The sequence below is a fragment of the Anolis sagrei genome, chromosome 1 (assembly GCF_037176765.1).
Source record: "Anolis sagrei isolate rAnoSag1 chromosome 1, rAnoSag1.mat, whole genome shotgun sequence".
Taxonomy (NCBI): Eukaryota; Metazoa; Chordata; class Lepidosauria; order Squamata; family Dactyloidae; genus Anolis; species Anolis sagrei.
The window spans coordinates 337,489,137-337,508,180 of NC_090021.1; the positions used below are offsets into that span (position 1 = coordinate 337,489,137).

Below are 19,044 nucleotides of genomic sequence, written 5' to 3' on the forward strand. Positions count from 1 at the left end.
CTACTCTTGTGTGCGCATGCTCAGAAATAGCCAGAGGAAGCCGCTATAATTCTGAGTAGCCTTGTGTGCGCATGCTCAGAAGTTGCTCTTCTGCTCTTGACCACATCCCTCTTGTGTGCGCATGCTCCGAAGAGTATTCTCAGCCACTTATTTGCGCATGCAGGAAAGACCATGCCTTATAAGGGAAATGTCATTTATTTTCACTCATTTTGTGCTAAATATAGCCTTATATAGAAATATTATATATATTTCTATATAAGGCTATATTTATATTTAATATTATAGCAGCTCGATGGAAGAAATACTTTGGGTGCATCCACTTCGTAGAATTAATGCAGTTTGATACCACTTTAATTGGCTCAATTTTATAGAATATTAGAACCTGTAGTTTGACAAGGAATCCTAATATAATAATAATAATAATTAATAATATTTATTTATTTATTTATTATCCGCCTCCCATTTCATTCTTGTTTTTTATTTTACTTTAAAATATTTTAAATCTTTTAATATATTTAAACATTCTTAACTTATTTTAGAATTTTACTTTATTTATTTTCAAATTATTATTTTTCTTCAAATTATTTTTATTTTAATTATTTTATTTTATTTATTTCAAACTTATTTATTTTAAAATTATCATTTATATTTAAATCATTTGATTTTATTTATCTTTAAATTATTTGTTACTTTATTTTAAATTTATTTGATTTTATTTCAAAATTATTTGATTTATTTTAAAATTAACGTTATTTCTCTTTAAATTATATTTATTTTATTTATCTTTAAATTAATTTATAGTTAAATCATTTTATTTAGTTCAAAATTGTTTTATTTTGTTTATTTAAAAATATCATTATTATTTTTAAATTATTTTATTTTGTTTATTTAAAATTTCATTATTATTTTTAAATTATTTGATTTCATTTATTTTAAAATTATTTAAAATTTATTTTATCTTTAAGTTATTTTATTTCATTTGCCTTCTATTTATATATCTCTAAATTATTTTTATTTCCTTTATTTTCATAATATTTTATTTATTTTAAAATTATTTTAAAATTTATTTTATCTTTACATTATTTTATTTTCTTTGTCTTCAATTTATTTATCTCTAAATTATTTTTATTTTCATTTCAAAATTATTTATTTATTTTTAAATCGTTTTAAAATTTATTTTATCTTTACATTATTTTGTTTTATTTTATTTATCTCAAAATTATTTTATTTATTTTAAAATCATTTTAAAATTTATTTTATCTTTACATTATTTTATTTTCTTTGTCTTCAATTTATTTATCTCTAAATTATTTTTATTTTCATTTCAAAATTATTTATTTATTTTAAAATCATTTTAAAATTTATTTTATCTTTACATTATTTTATTTAATTTGCCTTCTATTTATTTATCTCTAAATTATTTTTATTTCCTTTATTTCAAAATTATTTTATTTATTTTAGAATTATTATTATTCTATTAATACTTCTATCTAGAATTAATTATTATTAATAATTATACTTAGTAATTATTATAATTATTAATTATAATATATTAATTATTAATTATTAATTATATTATAAATTAGTTAATTTCATTAAATTATTTTTATTTTATTTTAATAATTTATTTTAAAAATTATTAAAAATATTTATTTCAAACTTATTTAATTTATTACATTTTATTTCATTTTATATTATTTTTATATTATTTTTTAATTATTATTTGAAAAAAGTACAGAAAAGTCCTTCCTCCCGTTGCCATAGCAACGGGGGAGGGGCCAAGGAAGACGCGCTCTTCTTCGCCCCGCCCCTAATTAGACCAGCGAGTGCATGCCAGCGAGGCACCAGGCATTTTTTCCGGTTTAGGCGACGCTCTAGGCGTGGGCGGGCTGGCGAACGGATGCTCGGGCGGGGCTGAGATGAACATCATCACATGAGAGAGTGCGAGGAATTTTGGAGCGGCCTGACCCAGCAACGCCTCTGATTGGCTGAGCCGGTCTGCGACCACGGGGCATGCGCAGTGAGCGGAAACCCGCACAAGATTGGGGCGGGGCCGCTCGAGCTCTTAAAGGGACCGCGCCGTAATTTTTAGAGGGAAAGGAGGTGGTTGTAGCTGCTGGTGCAAAATGGTGAGTCTCAGTCCTGTTTTGGTTTGGTTTTTTTTTTGCAGGGATGGAGATGGATTTTCTTATTTATTGCTTTTTCTAGAAAGTAATGCATTGGAATGATTATAGCAATGCCATGGTAATGTAATGCAACAGTGAAAGAAGGTGGATTGGGATTCTCCCTTTGGTTGCCATATATTTTGGGGGGGAAATAATCCTGCTTTTAAAAATGATCAGAAAAAGCAGTGAAAATGTTGCATTTGCATTTTTACCGGTTTGCAATCATTTTAATTCCTCCAAATATGCAAAACATCCTTTGGAGAAATAATCCAGGACCAAAAATACTATTATTATTCATAATAATATTTATTATTATTATTATTGCTCGTTGCAAAATTAAAATTGGGTGGGATTTTTTTTGCAATTCCTCTCTTTCTCTTTGCTTTGATCTAAGGGCTCAAATATGCAAAACATCCTTTGGAGAAATAATCCAGAACTAAAAATACTATTATTCATAACATTTATTATTATTATTATTATTACTTGTAAAATTAAAATTGAGTGTTTTTTTTTGTTTTTGTTTTTTTTGCAATTCCTCTCTTTCTTTTTGCTCTGATCTAAGGGCTCAAATATGCATTCATTATATATATATATATATATATATATATCCTGCCAGTATGGTGCATCTGCACTGTAGAAGTAATGCACTTTAATTGCCCATGGAATTAAAATTTATTTTAAAATTTTACTTTATATATTTTAAAATTATTATTATTTATCTTTAAATTATTTTAAATTATTTTTATTTCATTTTAATAATTTATTTATAAAAATTATTAAAATATATTTATTTCAAAGTTATTTATTTTACAAAATCCTGGCTCGGTGAGGCACCAGCGTTCATTGGAAGAGAATTTTAAATAATAATAATAATAATAATCACAATAAAATAAATTAATACACACACATACACATGTGTGTGTGTGTATTGCCAGTATATAGTATTGGATTTCTTTCTCAAGTGTATAAATGGTGCATCTGCACTATAGAAGTAATGCACTTTAATTGCTGAAATGCTACAAAATCCTGGCTTGGTGAGGCACCAGCAGTCATTGGAAGAAAAGTTTAAATAATAATAATCATCATAATAATCATAATAATAATTTATTTATTACGCGCAGCACGATTAACATGCATCATCACAATAAAATAAATTAATACACACACATATATGTCCATTGTATTTATTTCTCAAGTGTATAAATGGTGCATCTGCACTGTAGAAGTAATGCACTTTAATTGCCATTGCTGAAATGCTACATTTTCTGGGTTGTTGTGGTTTTATAGTGACTGTAATGTTTCAAAAATGGTTTAACGTATTTAAAGTTTTATCTTAGTTTATTTTAAATGTTTATTTTAATTTTAATTTTTATTTATATTTTAATTGTACAGTGTTGTTAAGACATTGAATTGTTGTCCGCTGCCTTAAGTCCCCCTTGGGGTTGAGAAAGATGGGATATAAATATAATTAGTAAATATATACATACGATTCCATAATTTTGAGCCTTCTCTTCCAATAGACCCCTCGATTCCATAGCATTGAGCCATGGCAGTTAAAGTGGTGTCAAAACTGCATTATTTCTACAGAGTAGATGCACCTATGGAGGAAGATGGGAGCATACCTGCGGTATTCAAATGTGCCAGTTGTTTTGTTTTAATTACTGAAAACAAACAGGATGGACATGTTCAAATATTTGTAAGGATGTCACATTGAGGAAGGGTCAATTGATTCAAATTGCAGAAAAGAGATCCAACCTAAGCATTAGGTTGAACTTCCTGACTGTGAGAGACGTTCAGCAGTGGAACTCTCTGCCCAGGAGTGTGGTGGAGGCTTTTAAACAGAGGCTGGATGGCCATCTGTCGAGGGTGATTTGAATGCAATATTCCTGCTTCTTGGCAGAATGGGAATATGGTGCCTAGGAGTCGCCTTCTCTGGAAGCTTTTAAGCGGAAGCTGGATGACCGACCATCTGTCTGGAGGGATCAGATTGTGCCTTCCTGATTGGCAGAATGGGTTTTGAATTTACTTTATCCAAGTCTCTGCACCACATTGTAGGTTGATGCAATGCAACTAATGGCTATCCAGATGTTTTCCCATACAGACCCTATATAACATGATCCATATTAAGGGAGATACAAATGGTCGGGGAAAGTAGAAAGCAACAGGAAAGGAAAAAGTCTGTATTGTAGGTAGTTGTAGTAGTTTATTCAATGCTTAGACCATATGTCTTCCACATATAAGATAAACAAATAAGTAACCAGATTATTAAATATGGATTAACCCTTGGTGGTTTAAATCCGGGGAGCGGGGTGAGCTCCCGCTGTTAGCCACAGCTTCTGCTAACGTAGCAGTTTGAAAACATGCAAATGTGAGTAGATCTTTCACATATAGGACCCACTGCCATGGGTCAGTGCTACAAACATTAATATTTAATTCTGTTTCAATGTTTGTTTATTATTATTATTATTATTCTGCAGGAACCCATAATATGGTTCTTGCAGAATAATAATTATATATTATTCTGAATTATATTAGAATTGTAAGCATATTGGGAAGGGAATAATAATAATTGTGATAATTGTGAATATTTTGGGGGGATTTAAATTGTATTGAGTTGATTGTATTGTAAGCTACTTTGATGTCTCGTTTGTAGAGAGAAATAACGAGGTATAATAATAATTATAATAATATATTGTTAGACACTTTGGGTCACATATGGGAGACATAAAGTTGTTTAGAATAATAATAACAATGAATACAATTATTAAAATTATTATTATGTTATTATCTCTGTCCCAAAAAACTTACAATTCTAATATAAATATTATGGGTTCCTGAAGAATAATAACAATAATAATAATCACAATTATTGTTATTCTCGTCCCAAGAAGCTTACAATTCTAATATAAATATTATGGGTCCCTGCAGAATAATAATAATAATAATCACTATAATCACAATTATTATTATCCCTGAAGCAGGAAGCTTGCAATGCTAATACGAATACTATGAGTTCCTGCAGAATAATAATAATAATCATCATCACAATTATTATTATTCTCATCCCAAGAAACTTACAATTCCAATATAAATATTATGGGTTCCTGAAGAATAATAACAATAATAATTATCACAATTATTATTATTCTCGTCTCAAGAAACTTACAATTCTAATATAAATAATATGGGTCCCTGCAGAATAATAATAATAATAATAATAATAATCACAATTATTATTATTCCCATCCCAGGAAACTTACAATTCTAATATAAATATTATGAGTTCCTGAAGAATAATAACAACAATAATAATCACAATTATTGTTATTCTCGTCCCAAGAAGCTTACAATTCTAATATAAATAATATGGGTTCCTGAAGAATAATAATAACAATAATAATTATTATCAAAATTATTATTATTGTCGACCCAAGAAACTTACAATTTTAATATAAATATTATGGGTTCCTGAAGAATAATAACAATAATAATAATTATCACCATTATTATTATTCTCATCCCAAGAAACTTACAATTCTAATATAAATATTATAGGTCCCTGCAGAATAATAATAATCACAATAATCACAATTATTATTATCCCTGCAGCAGGAAGCTTACGATGCTAATACAAATACTATGAGTTCTTGCAAAATAATAATAATGATAATCACAATTATCACTATTATTATTATTCCTGTCCCAAGAAATTTACAATTCTAATATAAATATTATGGGTTCCTGCAGAATAATAATAATAATAATCACAATAATCACTATTAGCATTATTATTATTATTATTATTCCCATCCTAAGAAGCTTACAATTCTAATATAAATATTATGGGTCCCTGAATAATAATAATAATAATCACAATTATCACTATTATTATTATTCCCATCCCAAGAAGCTTACAATTCTAATATAAATATTATTGGTCCCTGCAGAATAATAATAATAATAATAACAATAATAATCACTATTATCACAATTATCACTATTATCACTATTATTATTATTCCTGTCCCAAGAAGCTTACAATTCTAATATAAATATTATGGGTCCCTGCAGAATAATAACAACAATAATTATCACTAATATTATTATTCCCGTCCCAAGAAGATTACAATTCTAATATAAATATTACGGGTCCCTGCAGAATAATAATAATAATAATAATAATAATAATAATAATAATAACTATTATCACTATTATTATTCCCGTCCCAAAAAGCTTACTATTCTAATATAAATAATAATATAATCACAATGATCACAATTATTATTATCCCTGCAGCAGGAAGCATACAATGCCAATATAAATGTTATGGGTCCTTGCAGAATAATAATAATATTATTAATAATAATAATAGTAAAAGTAATAACCACAATAATTATTATCCCTGTCCCAGGATGCTTACAGTTTCAATAGAAATATTATGGGTCCCTGCAGAATTAATGCAGTTTGACACCACTTTAGCTTCCATGTCTCAATGTTATGGAATCCTGGGAGTTGTAGTTTTACAAGGTCTTTTTTTGCCAAAGAGGGCTGGTACTTCAATAAACTACAATTGCTATGATTCCATAGCATTGAGCCATAGCTTTGCATTCATCTGATAGCTAACTGGGAATGAAACTAAAGACAATAATTTCCCCCCTTATTAGTTTTGCAAATGGAAATTCAGAACGAAATCCTGGTCTTTGCACAGATAGGGAGAATTCCTCTATTTTCCACGTGACACATATTTGCAATCTTCCTTCCGGGCGCAAAACCTCCCGTACATCCTTCTAGGTGAGAAATGCAATGCATCGCTGCAAAAAATGCCTCGAAGGCAACCTCTACCCAGGAAACAGCCTTTGTGACTCATCCGGCGCCACCTCTTCGTGGCTTGCTTTCGTAATTAGAACTGCCAAGATATATATTTGCACAGTAGTTGTATGAGCGTGTCAGTCGTAATCCGGACCAGTTTGCAGAGGGATATTGGTGCACCTTTGCAGGTTCGTCTACAGTACTGTAGAATTGATGCAGTTTGACACCACCTGAACTACTATAGCTGGGATTCTGGGAGCTGTAGTTCTACAAGACCTTCTCTGACAAGCTGGTGCTTTGTCAAACTATAAGTCCCAGGATTCTATATTACTGAGCCGTGGAACTTTTAAGTGGAATCAAACTGCATTAATTCTACAGTGTAGATGAACCTTGAGAGACAGATGTTGGTAGTAAAGCGATTCAGGAAAATGCACATACATAAAATAATTCATCATGCATCTTTTTCCTCTGGAAAAACTAAAATCATATCTATATAAATAAAAATGTAATGTTCGTTTGTGGGATTAACATAGCTCAAAAACCACTGGGCGAATTGACACCAAATTTGGACACAAAACACCTATCAGGCCAATGAGTGACCATCACTCATAAAACACTGAAAAATTCAACAGAAGAGACTTAAAAAGCCAAAAAAAATTACATTACAAAACATGCGCAAAACCACATATATACACAAACATATACACACATATATACACACTCACAGCACGTATACACAGACTGGGCCACAGCAACATGTGGCAGGGGACAGCTAGTCTATATAAATAAAAATGTAATGTTCGTTTGTGGGATTAACAGAACTCAAAAACCACTGGGGGAATTGACACCAAATTTGGACACAAGACACCTAACAACCCAATGTATGTCCTGCACTCAAAAAAAATTGATTTTGTCATTTGGGAGTTGTAGTTACTGGGATTTATAGTTCACCTACAATCAAAGACCATTCTGAATCCCACCAATGATGGAATTGAACCAAACGTGGCACACAGTTCTCCCATGACCAACAGAAAATACTGGAAGGGTTTGGTGGGCAGTGTCCTTTGTTTTGGATGTGTCCTTTGTTTGGATGTAGTTCACCTACATCCATAGATCACTGTGGACTCAAACAATGATGGAACTGGACCAAACTCTACACAAATACTCAATATGCCCAAATGTGAACACAGGTGGAGTTTGGGGGAAATAGAAATTTGACATTTGGTAGTTGTAGTTGCTGGGATTTATAGTTCACCTACAATCAAAGAGCATTCTGAACCTCAACAACGATAGAATTGGGCCAAACCTCCCACACAGAATCTCCATAACCAACAGAGTGGGCCTCAGCAACACATGGCAGGGGACGGCTGGTCATCTATATAAATAAAAATGTAATGTTCGTTTGTGGGATTAACATAACTCAAAACCACTAGACGAATTGACAACAAATTTGGACATAATACACCTTTCAGGCCAACGAGTGACCATCACTCATAAAAACGCTGAAAAACACAGCAGAAGAGACTTTAAAAGCCGAAAAACAAAAAATACATTACGTGTGCACAAAACCACACGTATATACACAAACAGACATATACACAAATACACACACACACACATATACGCAAATATACTCACACAAAACATATATACCACAGACTGGGCAGGGGACAGCTCGTCTATCTATCTATCTATCTATCTATCTATCTATCTATCTATCTATCTATCTCCATTCTTATATAAACGCAAATATACACACACATAATACATATACACAGACTGGGCCACAGCAACGCGTGGCAGGGGACAGCTAGAATATATATATATATATATATATATATATATATGCATGCAACCACACATATACAGAAATATAAACACACATATACACACACATAATACACATACACAGACTGGGCCACAGCAACGCATGGCAGGGGACAGCTAGAATATATATATATATATATATATATATATATATATATATATGCATACAACCACACATACACACACATATACACACACAAAATACATATACACAGACAGGGCCACAGCAACGCATGGCAGGGGACAGCTAATGCATGCAACCACACATATACACAAATATAAACACACATATACACACACATAATACATATACACAGACTGGGCCACAGCAACACATGGCAGGGGACGGCTAGAATGAATATATATGCATGCAACCACACATATACACACACATAATACATATACACAGATTGGGCCACAGCAACGCATGGCAGGGGATGGCTAGAATATATATATATATATATATATGCATGCAACCACACATATACACAAATATACACACACATATACACACACAAAATACACAGACTGGGCCACAGCAACGTGTGGCAGGGATGGCTAATACAAAATAAAAAGAAAAACCTAATTGTAAATTATGAATTATTTGTAAAGAAAAACTAATTGAGTCGCCGTAAGACTGAGAAAGGCGAGCTACAAATGCCATAAATAAATAATTATTATTATCAGTTCTTTTCCTGGTTTCTTTCTTAAGAGAATTTCTAAAGTAATTTAGTGTCTTGCAGAAGCATCAATACAAGTTTAGGCGTGTTTGTTTAGTGTCGATTTAATGCACTTTTAATTCCACTTTAAGTGCCATAGTGCAGTGCAATCCTGGGAGTTCTAGTTTTATAACATCTTTGGTCTTTTCCGACACAAAGCGCTTGCCAAACTGCAAGTTCCAGGATTCTGTAGCATTGATCCATAGCAGTATGGTTGCATCCTTGAAGCAGAAGCCACACATGATCTTCATTTAATAGTATGAGCATCTTAATGGAGCAAAAACTTTATATATTTGATGTTGTCTTGGTTCCAAGTCAAAGATTGGGGAAGCGACTCCCATACAAAGGGAAAGGAAAGCTTAGAAGCATAGAGTTGGAAGGGAATCCCAAACATCATCCAGTCCAACCCCGTTCTGCCAATGCAAACCCTCCCGACAGATGGCTATCCAAATGAACATAATAATAATACTGCTTTTGTGTTCTCTCTCTCGTCTTTTCAGAGCGAATCCCTTGTGGTGTGCGATGTGGCCGAAGACCTCGTGGAGAAGCTGAGGAAATTCCGCTTCCGCAAAGAAACCAACAATGCGGCCATTATCAGTAAGAAATTGCAGGATTTAGGGAGGGGTGGCATACACAGGGAACACATTGTTTCTGAGGAATGGCAGAATCATAGAATCATAGAATCATAGAATCAAAGAGTTGGAAGAGACCTCAAGGGCCATCCAGTCCAACCCCCTGCCAAGAAGCAGGAATATTGCATTCAAATCACCCCTGACAAATGGCCATCCAGCCTCTGCTTAAAAGCTTCCAAAGAAGGAGCCTCCACCACACTCCGGGGCAGAGAGTTCCACTGCTGAACGGCTCTCACAGTCAGGAAGTTCTTCCTAATGTTCAGATGGAATCTCCTCTCTTGTAGTTTGAAGCCATTGTTCCGCGTCCTAGTCTCCAAGGAAGCAGAAAACAAGCTTGCTCCCTCCTCCCTGTGGCTTCCTCTCACATATTTATACATGGCTATCATATCTCCTCTCAGCCTTCTCTTCTTCAGGCTAAACATGCCCAGTTCCCTAAGCCGCTCCTCATAGGGCTTGTTCTCCAGACCCTTGATCATTTTAGTCGCCCTCCTCTGGACACATTCCAGCTTGTCAATATCTCTCTTGAATTGTGGTGCCCAGAATTGGACACAATATTCCAGATGTGGTCTAACCAAAGCAGAATAGAGGGGTAGCATTACTTCCTTAGATCTAGACACTATGCTCCTATTGATGCAGGCCAAAATCCCATTGGCTTTTTTTGCCGCCACATCACATTGTTGGCTCATGTTTAACTTGTTGTCCACAAGGACTCCAAGATCTTTTTCACACGTACTGCTCTCGAGCCAGGCGTCCCCCATTCTGTATCTTTGCATTTCATTTTTTCTGCCAAAGTGGAGTATCTTGCATTTGTCACTGTTGAACTTCATTTTGTTAGTTTTGGCCCATCTCTCTAATCTGTCAAGATCGTTTTGAATTCTGCTCCTGTCCTCTGGACTATTGGCTATCCCTCCCAATTTGGTGTCGTCTGCAAACTTGATGATCATGCCTTCTAGCCCTTCATCTAAGTCATTAATAAAGATGTTGAACAGGACCGGGCCCAGGACGGAACCCTGCGGCACTCCGCTCGTCACTTCTTTCCAAGATGAAGAGGAAGCATTAGTGAGCACTCTCTGTGTTCGTCCACTTAACCAATTACAGATCCACCTCACTGTAGTTTTGCCTAGCCCACATTGGACTAGTTTCCTTGCCAGAAGGTCGTGGGGGACCTTGTCGAAGGCTTTACTGAAATCCAGGTACGCTACATCCACGGCATTCCCCGCATCTACCCAGCTTGTAGCTCTATCGAAGAAAGAGATCAGATTAGTCTGGCATGACTTGTTTTTGATAAATCCATGTTGACTATTAGCGATGACTGCATTTGTTTCTAAGTGTTTGCAGACCGCTTCCTTAACAATCTTTTCCAGAATTTTGCCCGGTATCGACGTGAGGCTGACCGGACGGTAGTTGTTTGGGTCGTCCTTTTTTCCCTTCTTGAAGATTGGGACCACATTGGCCCTCCTCCAATCTGCTGGAACTTCTCCCGTTCTCCAAGAACTCTCAAAGATGGTTGCCAATGGTTCCGAAATGACTTCCGCTAGTTCCTTCAATACTCTTGGGTGTAGTTGATCTGGCCCTGGGGACTTGAACTCATTAAGAGCGGCCAGGTATTCCTGGACGACTTCTTTCCCAGACTGATTGCAATCTCTGGAAAAAGTGTAGGGCTTCCTGACTGTGAGAGCTGTTTAGCAGTGGAACTCTCTGCTGCGGAGTGTGGCGGAGGCTCCTTCTTTGGAAGCTTTTAAACAGAGGCTGGATGGCCATCTGTCAGGGGTGCTTTGAATGCACTTTTCCTGCTTGGCAGAATGGGGTTGGACTGGATGGTCCACAAGGTTGCTTCCAACTCTATGATTGTTAAAGGAAACTTGAGAGCTGTTCAGCAGTGGAACTCTCTACTGCAGAGTGTGGTGCAGGCTCCTTCTTTGGAATCTTTTAAACAGGCTGGATGGCCATCTGTTGGGGGTGCTTCGAATGCAATTTTCCTGCTTCTTGGCAGAATGGGGTTGGACTGGATGGTCCACGAGGTCTCTTCCAACTCTATGATTTTTCAAGGAAACTTCTTGATTCAGGGATTCTGGTATTTGTAATCCAAGGAAGAGATTATTTGTTTCCCCTCCATGCTTGGGTTATCTTGGCACTTCCAGTGCTGAACAGGGAGGCTGGATCTACACTGCCATATAATGCAGTTCTGATCCAGTTTGCATTATATGGGTCTAATACACTGTGCATGTAATGCAGTTGCAAACTGCATTATATGCTAGCATACATCCAGCCAGAGTTGAATGATGTATGGGTAGCTTCGTTTAAATTGAGGAGGGGGCAAGCTTGTTTTCTTCTTTGGGGGCTTTTAAACAAGGTGGATGGCCATCTGCCAGGGGTGGTTTGATTGTTCCTTTCCCACATGGCAGGGGGTTAAATCCTTGTACTGGCAGGACTGCTGACGGAAAGGTTGGCGGTTCAAATCTGGGGAGCAGAGTGAGCTCCTGTCCATCAGCCCCAGCTTCCCATGCAGAGACTTGAGAGAAGCCTCCCACATCCGGGCATCGCCTGGGCAATGTACCTGCAGATGCCCAATTTTCTCCCACCAGAAGTGACTTACAGTTTCTCAAGTTTCTCCTGACACAGGAAACGAAATTAGATCTGCTCCATCTCCTGTCTTTCCGTAAAATCTTGGCTGTGGAATCAAGCCTTTGCGGACTAGACTGACTTACTGGCAAAGTTATGGTTTTAATGGACTATAATGGACTGCTTTTAGGATGACTGAATTCTGAATGTGTTCTATTATATCACTAGCTTGGGGACCCGGCGCTGCCCGGGTTATCTGAGAAAGGAATTGTGTCTCAAGGTTGGTTTTTATCAGTTATTTATATGGCTCACAGTGGTCTCAGGAAGTTAGTGAAGATACTGTGAGTCTCATCATCTGTGGTCCATTCTCCTCCAAACAGCACCAGGATGTAGAGTGGGTCATGGGGGCCCCCTGTGCCAAGTTTGGTCTTGATCTGTCATTGGCTGAGTGTCGTAGTGGTCTCAGGAAGTGAGTAGTGGTACTTCAAGTCCCATCTTCCTCCAAACTGCAGTAGAATGTAGACTAGGTCATGTGGTCTCTGTGTGCCAAGTTTGGTCTTCATCGGTCTTTTGGGGGGGGGGCACAGTGGTCTGTGGGATCTGAAGGTTTGAAAGTACTACAAATCCCATCATCCATTGCCCTTCCTCCCACAAATCTCACCAGGATGTAAAGGGGCTCATGGGGGTTATGTGTGCCAAGTTTGGTCTTGATCAGTCATTTGATGAGTGTCGCAGTGGTCTCTGGAAGTGAGTGGAGGTACTTCAAGTCCCATCATCCATGGTCCATCTTCCTCCAAACTGCAGTAGGATGTAGACTAGGTCATGTGGGCTCTGTGTGCCAAGTTTAGTCTTCATCTGTCTTTTTGGGGGGTCTGGGATCGGAAGGGTTTGAAAGTACTACAAATCCCATCATCCATAGCCCTTCCTCCCACAAATCTCACCAGGATGTAAAGGGGCTCATGGGGGTTATGTGTGCCAAGTTTGGTCTTGATCAGTCATTGGAAGTGGGTTGCAGCAGTCTCAGGAAGTGAGTGGAGGTACTTCAAGTCCCATCATCCATGGTATACCCTCCTCCAAACTGCATGATAACAATTTGCTTCTGATAGGATAAATAAATATGATGTGTTTATAACTAATATTATTATTATTATTATTTATAGTAGTATTATTCCCCAGAGAGGAAAGCAAGCCTGAAAGGAGGAGAGAAGACTAAATAGTGATTATACTTTTCACATGGCATGGATTTCACCTCCTATAATTCCTTGTTTTCTGTTAACAGTGAAAATCGACAAGGACAAGCAGCTGGTGGTTCTGGATGAAGAACACGAGGTTTGTGGGTGATTTCCGCAGCTCTGCTTTTGTTTGGAAGCTTAGTCTTTTGCAATCCATTTGCGATTTGTGGAAAAATACTATTTATCTCTCTTTGCTTTGCCTGCAGGGCATTTCCCCGGATGAACTCAAAGACGAGCTTCCAGAGAGGCAGCCTCGATATCCTTTGATGTTTTGGCTTGGAAAATCCGTTTCTCTTGTAAAGGAGGAACCTCTGTCTTGGTGCATCAGTTGGGACACAAAAGCAACTTACAGACTCCTTTATTTTTAAAGTAATTACATTATTCAGAGGGGGAAAAATCAAAATAAAACATAGACTTGATCGAGATCACATGCACCATCAACTATTATTATGATTCTTATACTTATTTATTTATACCCCACTTTATCTCTCCTGTTGTAAAGGAGGAACCTCTGTCTTGGTGCATCGGTTGGGGCACAAAAGCAACTTACAGACTCCTTTATTTTTAGAAGTAATATTATTCAGGACAGAAAAAAAAATCAAAATTAAACGTAGAATCATAGATGTGATAGAGATCATGTGCACCATCAAGTCCTATTATTATTATTATTATTATTATATTTATTTATACCCCACTTTGGAGACTCAAGGCAGCTTAACATAAAAGCATTGGCCTACAATGTAAAAAAAACAAACAAATATGCAAACATTGAAACAGGACTAAATATAAACTGTATTAAAAAAATTCCCAGTTAAAAACCATTAAAGCATAGTTTTTACTCTGTATGTTTTGCGATGTTACTTGGGAACCGCTCTGAGACCCCTCGGGGAGATGGAGCGGTATATAAATAAAGTTTTATTATTGTTATTGTTATTGATCTGAAACACCTTCATTTTTAAAAGCCTCCTGTCATGGAGGAAAACAAAAGTTAAAGCACTCTCGACAGATGGCCATGCAACTTCGACATATAAAGTTTCTTTAAAGCATATGAAACTACAAACTGAATGCAGTGTGACAGCACAGTGTGACAGCCATGGCAACACCATCATCATCATCATCATTATTATTGTTATTATTATTATTATTAGAAACACAACAAGATGAGTCCACAGCAGACACTCTGCTGGCTGTTGTATTGGATCACACGTCGGACACTTCCCAAATGTCTAGGACTGTGTGATGTATCGGCAAATAATGCGTGTAGATCCCAGTAAGGTGGCCTTTTGCAGCTGCCAGATGGTAATCTTGTCATTGCCAGTTGTGTTTAAGTGCAGGCCAAGGTCTTGAGGCACTGCACCCAGTGTGCCGATCACCACTGGGACCACCTTTACTGGCTTGTGCCAGTCATTATTATTATAATTATTATTATTATGTGTGCAGATCCTAGTAAGGTGGCCATTTGCAGCTGGCAGATGGTAATTTTGTCAGCGCCGATTGTGTTTTAAGTGCAGGCCAAGGTCTTTAGGCACTGCACCCAGTGTGCCGATCACCACTGGAACCACCTTGACTGGCTTGTGCCAGAGTCTTTGCAGTTGGATCTTTAAATCCTCATATCATGTCAGCCTTTCCAGTTGCTTCTCGTTGCTTCTGCTGTCACCTGGGATTACAATATTGGCGATTCATATCATACTTTGCTTTTTCCTACGATCATGAGGTCATTTTTTAAATTATTATTATTATTAGTAGTAGTAGTAGTAGTAATAGTAGTAGTATTCTGCTTCTTCCTCTCTAAAAAAGATATTCAAAGCAGCTTATGATAAAACCAATACAATTCAAAACATAAAAGTATGCAAATGTTGTAATAGAAATAAACATTAACGTTAATGTGATGTTCTCACATTTCCATGTTTTTGAACTGCTAGGTTGGCAGAAGCTGGGGCTAACAGCGGAAGCTCAACTTGTCCATGGATTGGAACCGCTGACCTTCCTATCAGCAAGTTCTGCAACTTAGTGGTTTAATCCATTGCATCACTGTGGCCCCTTATTAGAAGGCTATTCCTGGTAGCTAAAACTATAGCTCCTCCTGACTTGATCGTAATTATTTATGTATTTTACAGTATTTATATCCTGCCCTTCTCAGGGCGGATTACAATGTAGACATATATGGCAAACATTCAATGCCAAAGACACACAACAGATATAGACAGACAGTCAGAAGCTATTTAACTTTTTCTGGCCGCCAGGGGAGCTGTCGCTTTCATCGTCCATCTGCGACACTGATGAAGTACTTCCGCACTCCCCGCATGCTTTTTTTGCTGGAGTCTTTTTATGGCCTCATAAATTTTGTTAAATTAGCCTCCCCACACATAGGTGGTACCTAAATTTCCTACTTGACAGATGCAACTATCTTTCTGGTTGCAAAGGTCGACAACAAGCTAGACGAAAGGCTGGAAGCTCACTCCAAACTGGGCTGGCTTCGAACTCATGACCTTTTGGTCAGAAGTGATCTTAATGCAGCTGACACAATCCTGGTGCTTTTGAATCAATGGGAGTTGCAGCTTTACAAGGTTTTTTTGCCTTCTCTGCTTCACCAAAAGACTAATCCCAGGATTCCATAACATTGAACCATGGTTGTTAAAGTGGTGCCAAACCTCATTAATTCTGCAGTGTAGATGCATCTTTAGGTATTACTGCTGCTTGTGCCAAAAGGAGTATTCGTCTTGCAAGCGAGTCAGTACAGCACCCCTTCGGAGAGGAATTTATATGTCTTGCAAAACTTTGCTCTTTTAAAGCTGTGGTTTAAGGATTGGCCTAAAGCTATTGTGTGGCTATCTTTTTTCCTTTAAGACAGAAGCTCCCCTTGCTTTCCTTATCTAAAGAAAACATTCATTGTCTATAGCTACAAGTACCAGCATGACGATGGGAGAGTCTCTTACCCGCTCTGCTTCATCTTCTCCAGCCCAGTTGGTAAGTGAAGCTGGGACTAATTCAGGTGGGAGTAGCTAGGAGATGTACCTCCATCTATTATTATTGTTATTATTAGATACAGAAAGGACTTAAAGACCCACAACAACAAAGGGACAACTTTCAATGGCACTCTATACATGCTCAGGCTCACTGTAGTTTAATGTACTTTGTGCTTGTTTCTTTGAATGGATGAACATGACTGAAGGGGAGGAAGCCATCAAGTTTGCAGACGACACCAAATTGGGAGGAATAGCCAATACTCCAGAGGACAAGAGCAGGGTCTCTCTAGTCGTGACAGATTAGAGAGATGAATGGCCAAAACTAACAAAATGAAGTTCAACAGGGACAAATGCAAGATACTCCACTTTGGCAGAAAAAACGAAATGCAAAGATACAGAATGGGGGACAATGCCTGGCTTGAGAGCAGAACGTGTGAAAAAGATCTTGGAGTCCTCGTGGACAACAAGTTAAACATGAGCCAGGAATGTGATGTGGCGGCAAAAAAGGCCAATGGGATTTTGGCCTGCATCAAGAGGAGCCTAGTGTCTAGATATAGGGAAGTCATGCTCCCCATGCTCTATTCCGCTTTGGTTAGACCACACCTGGAATATTGTGTCCAATTCTGGGCACCACAATTCAAGAGAGATATTGACAAGCTGGAATGTGTCCAGAGGAGGGTGACTCAAATGATCAAGGGTCTGGAGAACAAGCCCTATGAGGAGCGGCTTAAAGAGCTGGGCATGTTTAGCCTGAAGAAGAGAAGGCTGAGAGGAGATATGATAGCCATGTATAAATATGTGAGAGGAAGCCACAGGGAGGAGGGAGCAAGCTTGTTTTCTGCTTCCCTGGAGACTAGGACGTGGAACAATGGCTTCAAACTACAAAGAAAGGAGATTCCACCTGAACATGAGGGAAAACTTCCTGACTGTGAGAGCCGTTGAGCAGTGGAACTCTCTGCCCCGGAGTGTGGTGGAGGCTCCTTCTTTGGAAGCTTTTAAACAGAGGCTGGATGGCCATCTGTCAGGGGTGATTTGGATGCAATATTCCTGCTTCTTGGCAGAATGGGGTTGGACTGGATGGCCCAGGAGGTCTCTTTCAACTCTTTGATTCTATGGGTGTGTGTATGTGTTACGGTGAAGGGTTTTGCTAAACTTCATTTCAATCTGCGTCGCTGGGGATTGCTAGCGTATATCTAGAGAGGAAATCTCTGCAAGAAGAACAGGCTGGTTTTCCTGGAGAATTGTTTTTGCACATCTGGACTGGAGCAAGGCATCTGGTACCACAGGCCGGTCTCATGCATTTCTTTTGCTTTGCCTCTTCCCTCCTCCCCGTTTCCTGCAATTACAGGGTGCAAGCCTGAGCAGCAGATGATGTATGCCGGTAGCAAAAATAAGCTTGTACAGACCGCAGAACTCACAAAGGTAAGGCTGGAGCAAGGTCTGGATATGCATGTAAATTATGTGTAATGCTATAAGTCAGACATTTGCAAACTTGGGCCCTCCGGGTGTTTTGGACTCCAACTCCCACAATTCCTAACAGCCGGTAGGCTGTTAGGAATTGTGGGAGTTGGAGTCCAAAACACCCGGAGGGCCTAAGTTTGCAGATCCCTCCTACAAGTCCTCCAGCACGGTCTTCTTTGTGACCTTGCTGGGTATTTTCCCCAAATACAGGTTTGCCTTTGTGTTGATAGGAAGCGGGATCTGTCCATTCACCTCTAACCCCAGCTTTGGCTCATGCTTCCTATTTCTATTGGAAAAGGAAGTGAGCTTAAGATCATTTCTAGTTTTGTGATTGTAAATTGTTCCTTACTCTTCATTTATTTATTTATTATTTATATTTATTTACAACATTTGTAAAATCCCGAAGGGGACTCAGAGCGGCTTACAATGCATATATTCATACAATATATTATTAGCATAGTACAATATCTGTTTTAAATATTGCTATATTGCACTATAGCAATTATACTGTAATATTATTAGTAATATTACATGTAATATATTTATTTATTTATGGTGTCAGGAGCAACTAGTCAGTTGTATTACATGTACATATATCAATTATACTGTAATATTATTAGTAATATTACATGTAATATAAATATATTATTTGTTTGTTTGTTTGTTTGTT

General features: G+C 37.1%; 1 protein-coding gene across 1 annotated transcript in view; it reads left to right on the forward strand.

Moving 5' to 3' along the window:
- The first annotated feature begins 2,029 nt into the window (after nucleotides 1-2,029).
- The window catches only part of GMFB (glia maturation factor beta), a 34,275-nt gene continuing 17,260 nt past the window's right edge, over nucleotides 2,030-19,044 (forward strand). Inside the window, exons 1-6 of the mRNA XM_067463100.1 lie at nucleotides 2,030-2,129; nucleotides 10,022-10,118; nucleotides 13,995-14,044; nucleotides 14,154-14,203; nucleotides 16,832-16,914; nucleotides 18,262-18,335. Of these exons, the coding sequence (XP_067319201.1) occupies nucleotides 2,127-2,129; nucleotides 10,022-10,118; nucleotides 13,995-14,044; nucleotides 14,154-14,203; nucleotides 16,832-16,914; nucleotides 18,262-18,335 (357 nt within the window). The 5' untranslated portion in view covers nucleotides 2,030-2,126. The remainder of the gene's footprint in view (nucleotides 2,130-10,021; nucleotides 10,119-13,994; nucleotides 14,045-14,153; nucleotides 14,204-16,831; nucleotides 16,915-18,261; nucleotides 18,336-19,044) is intronic.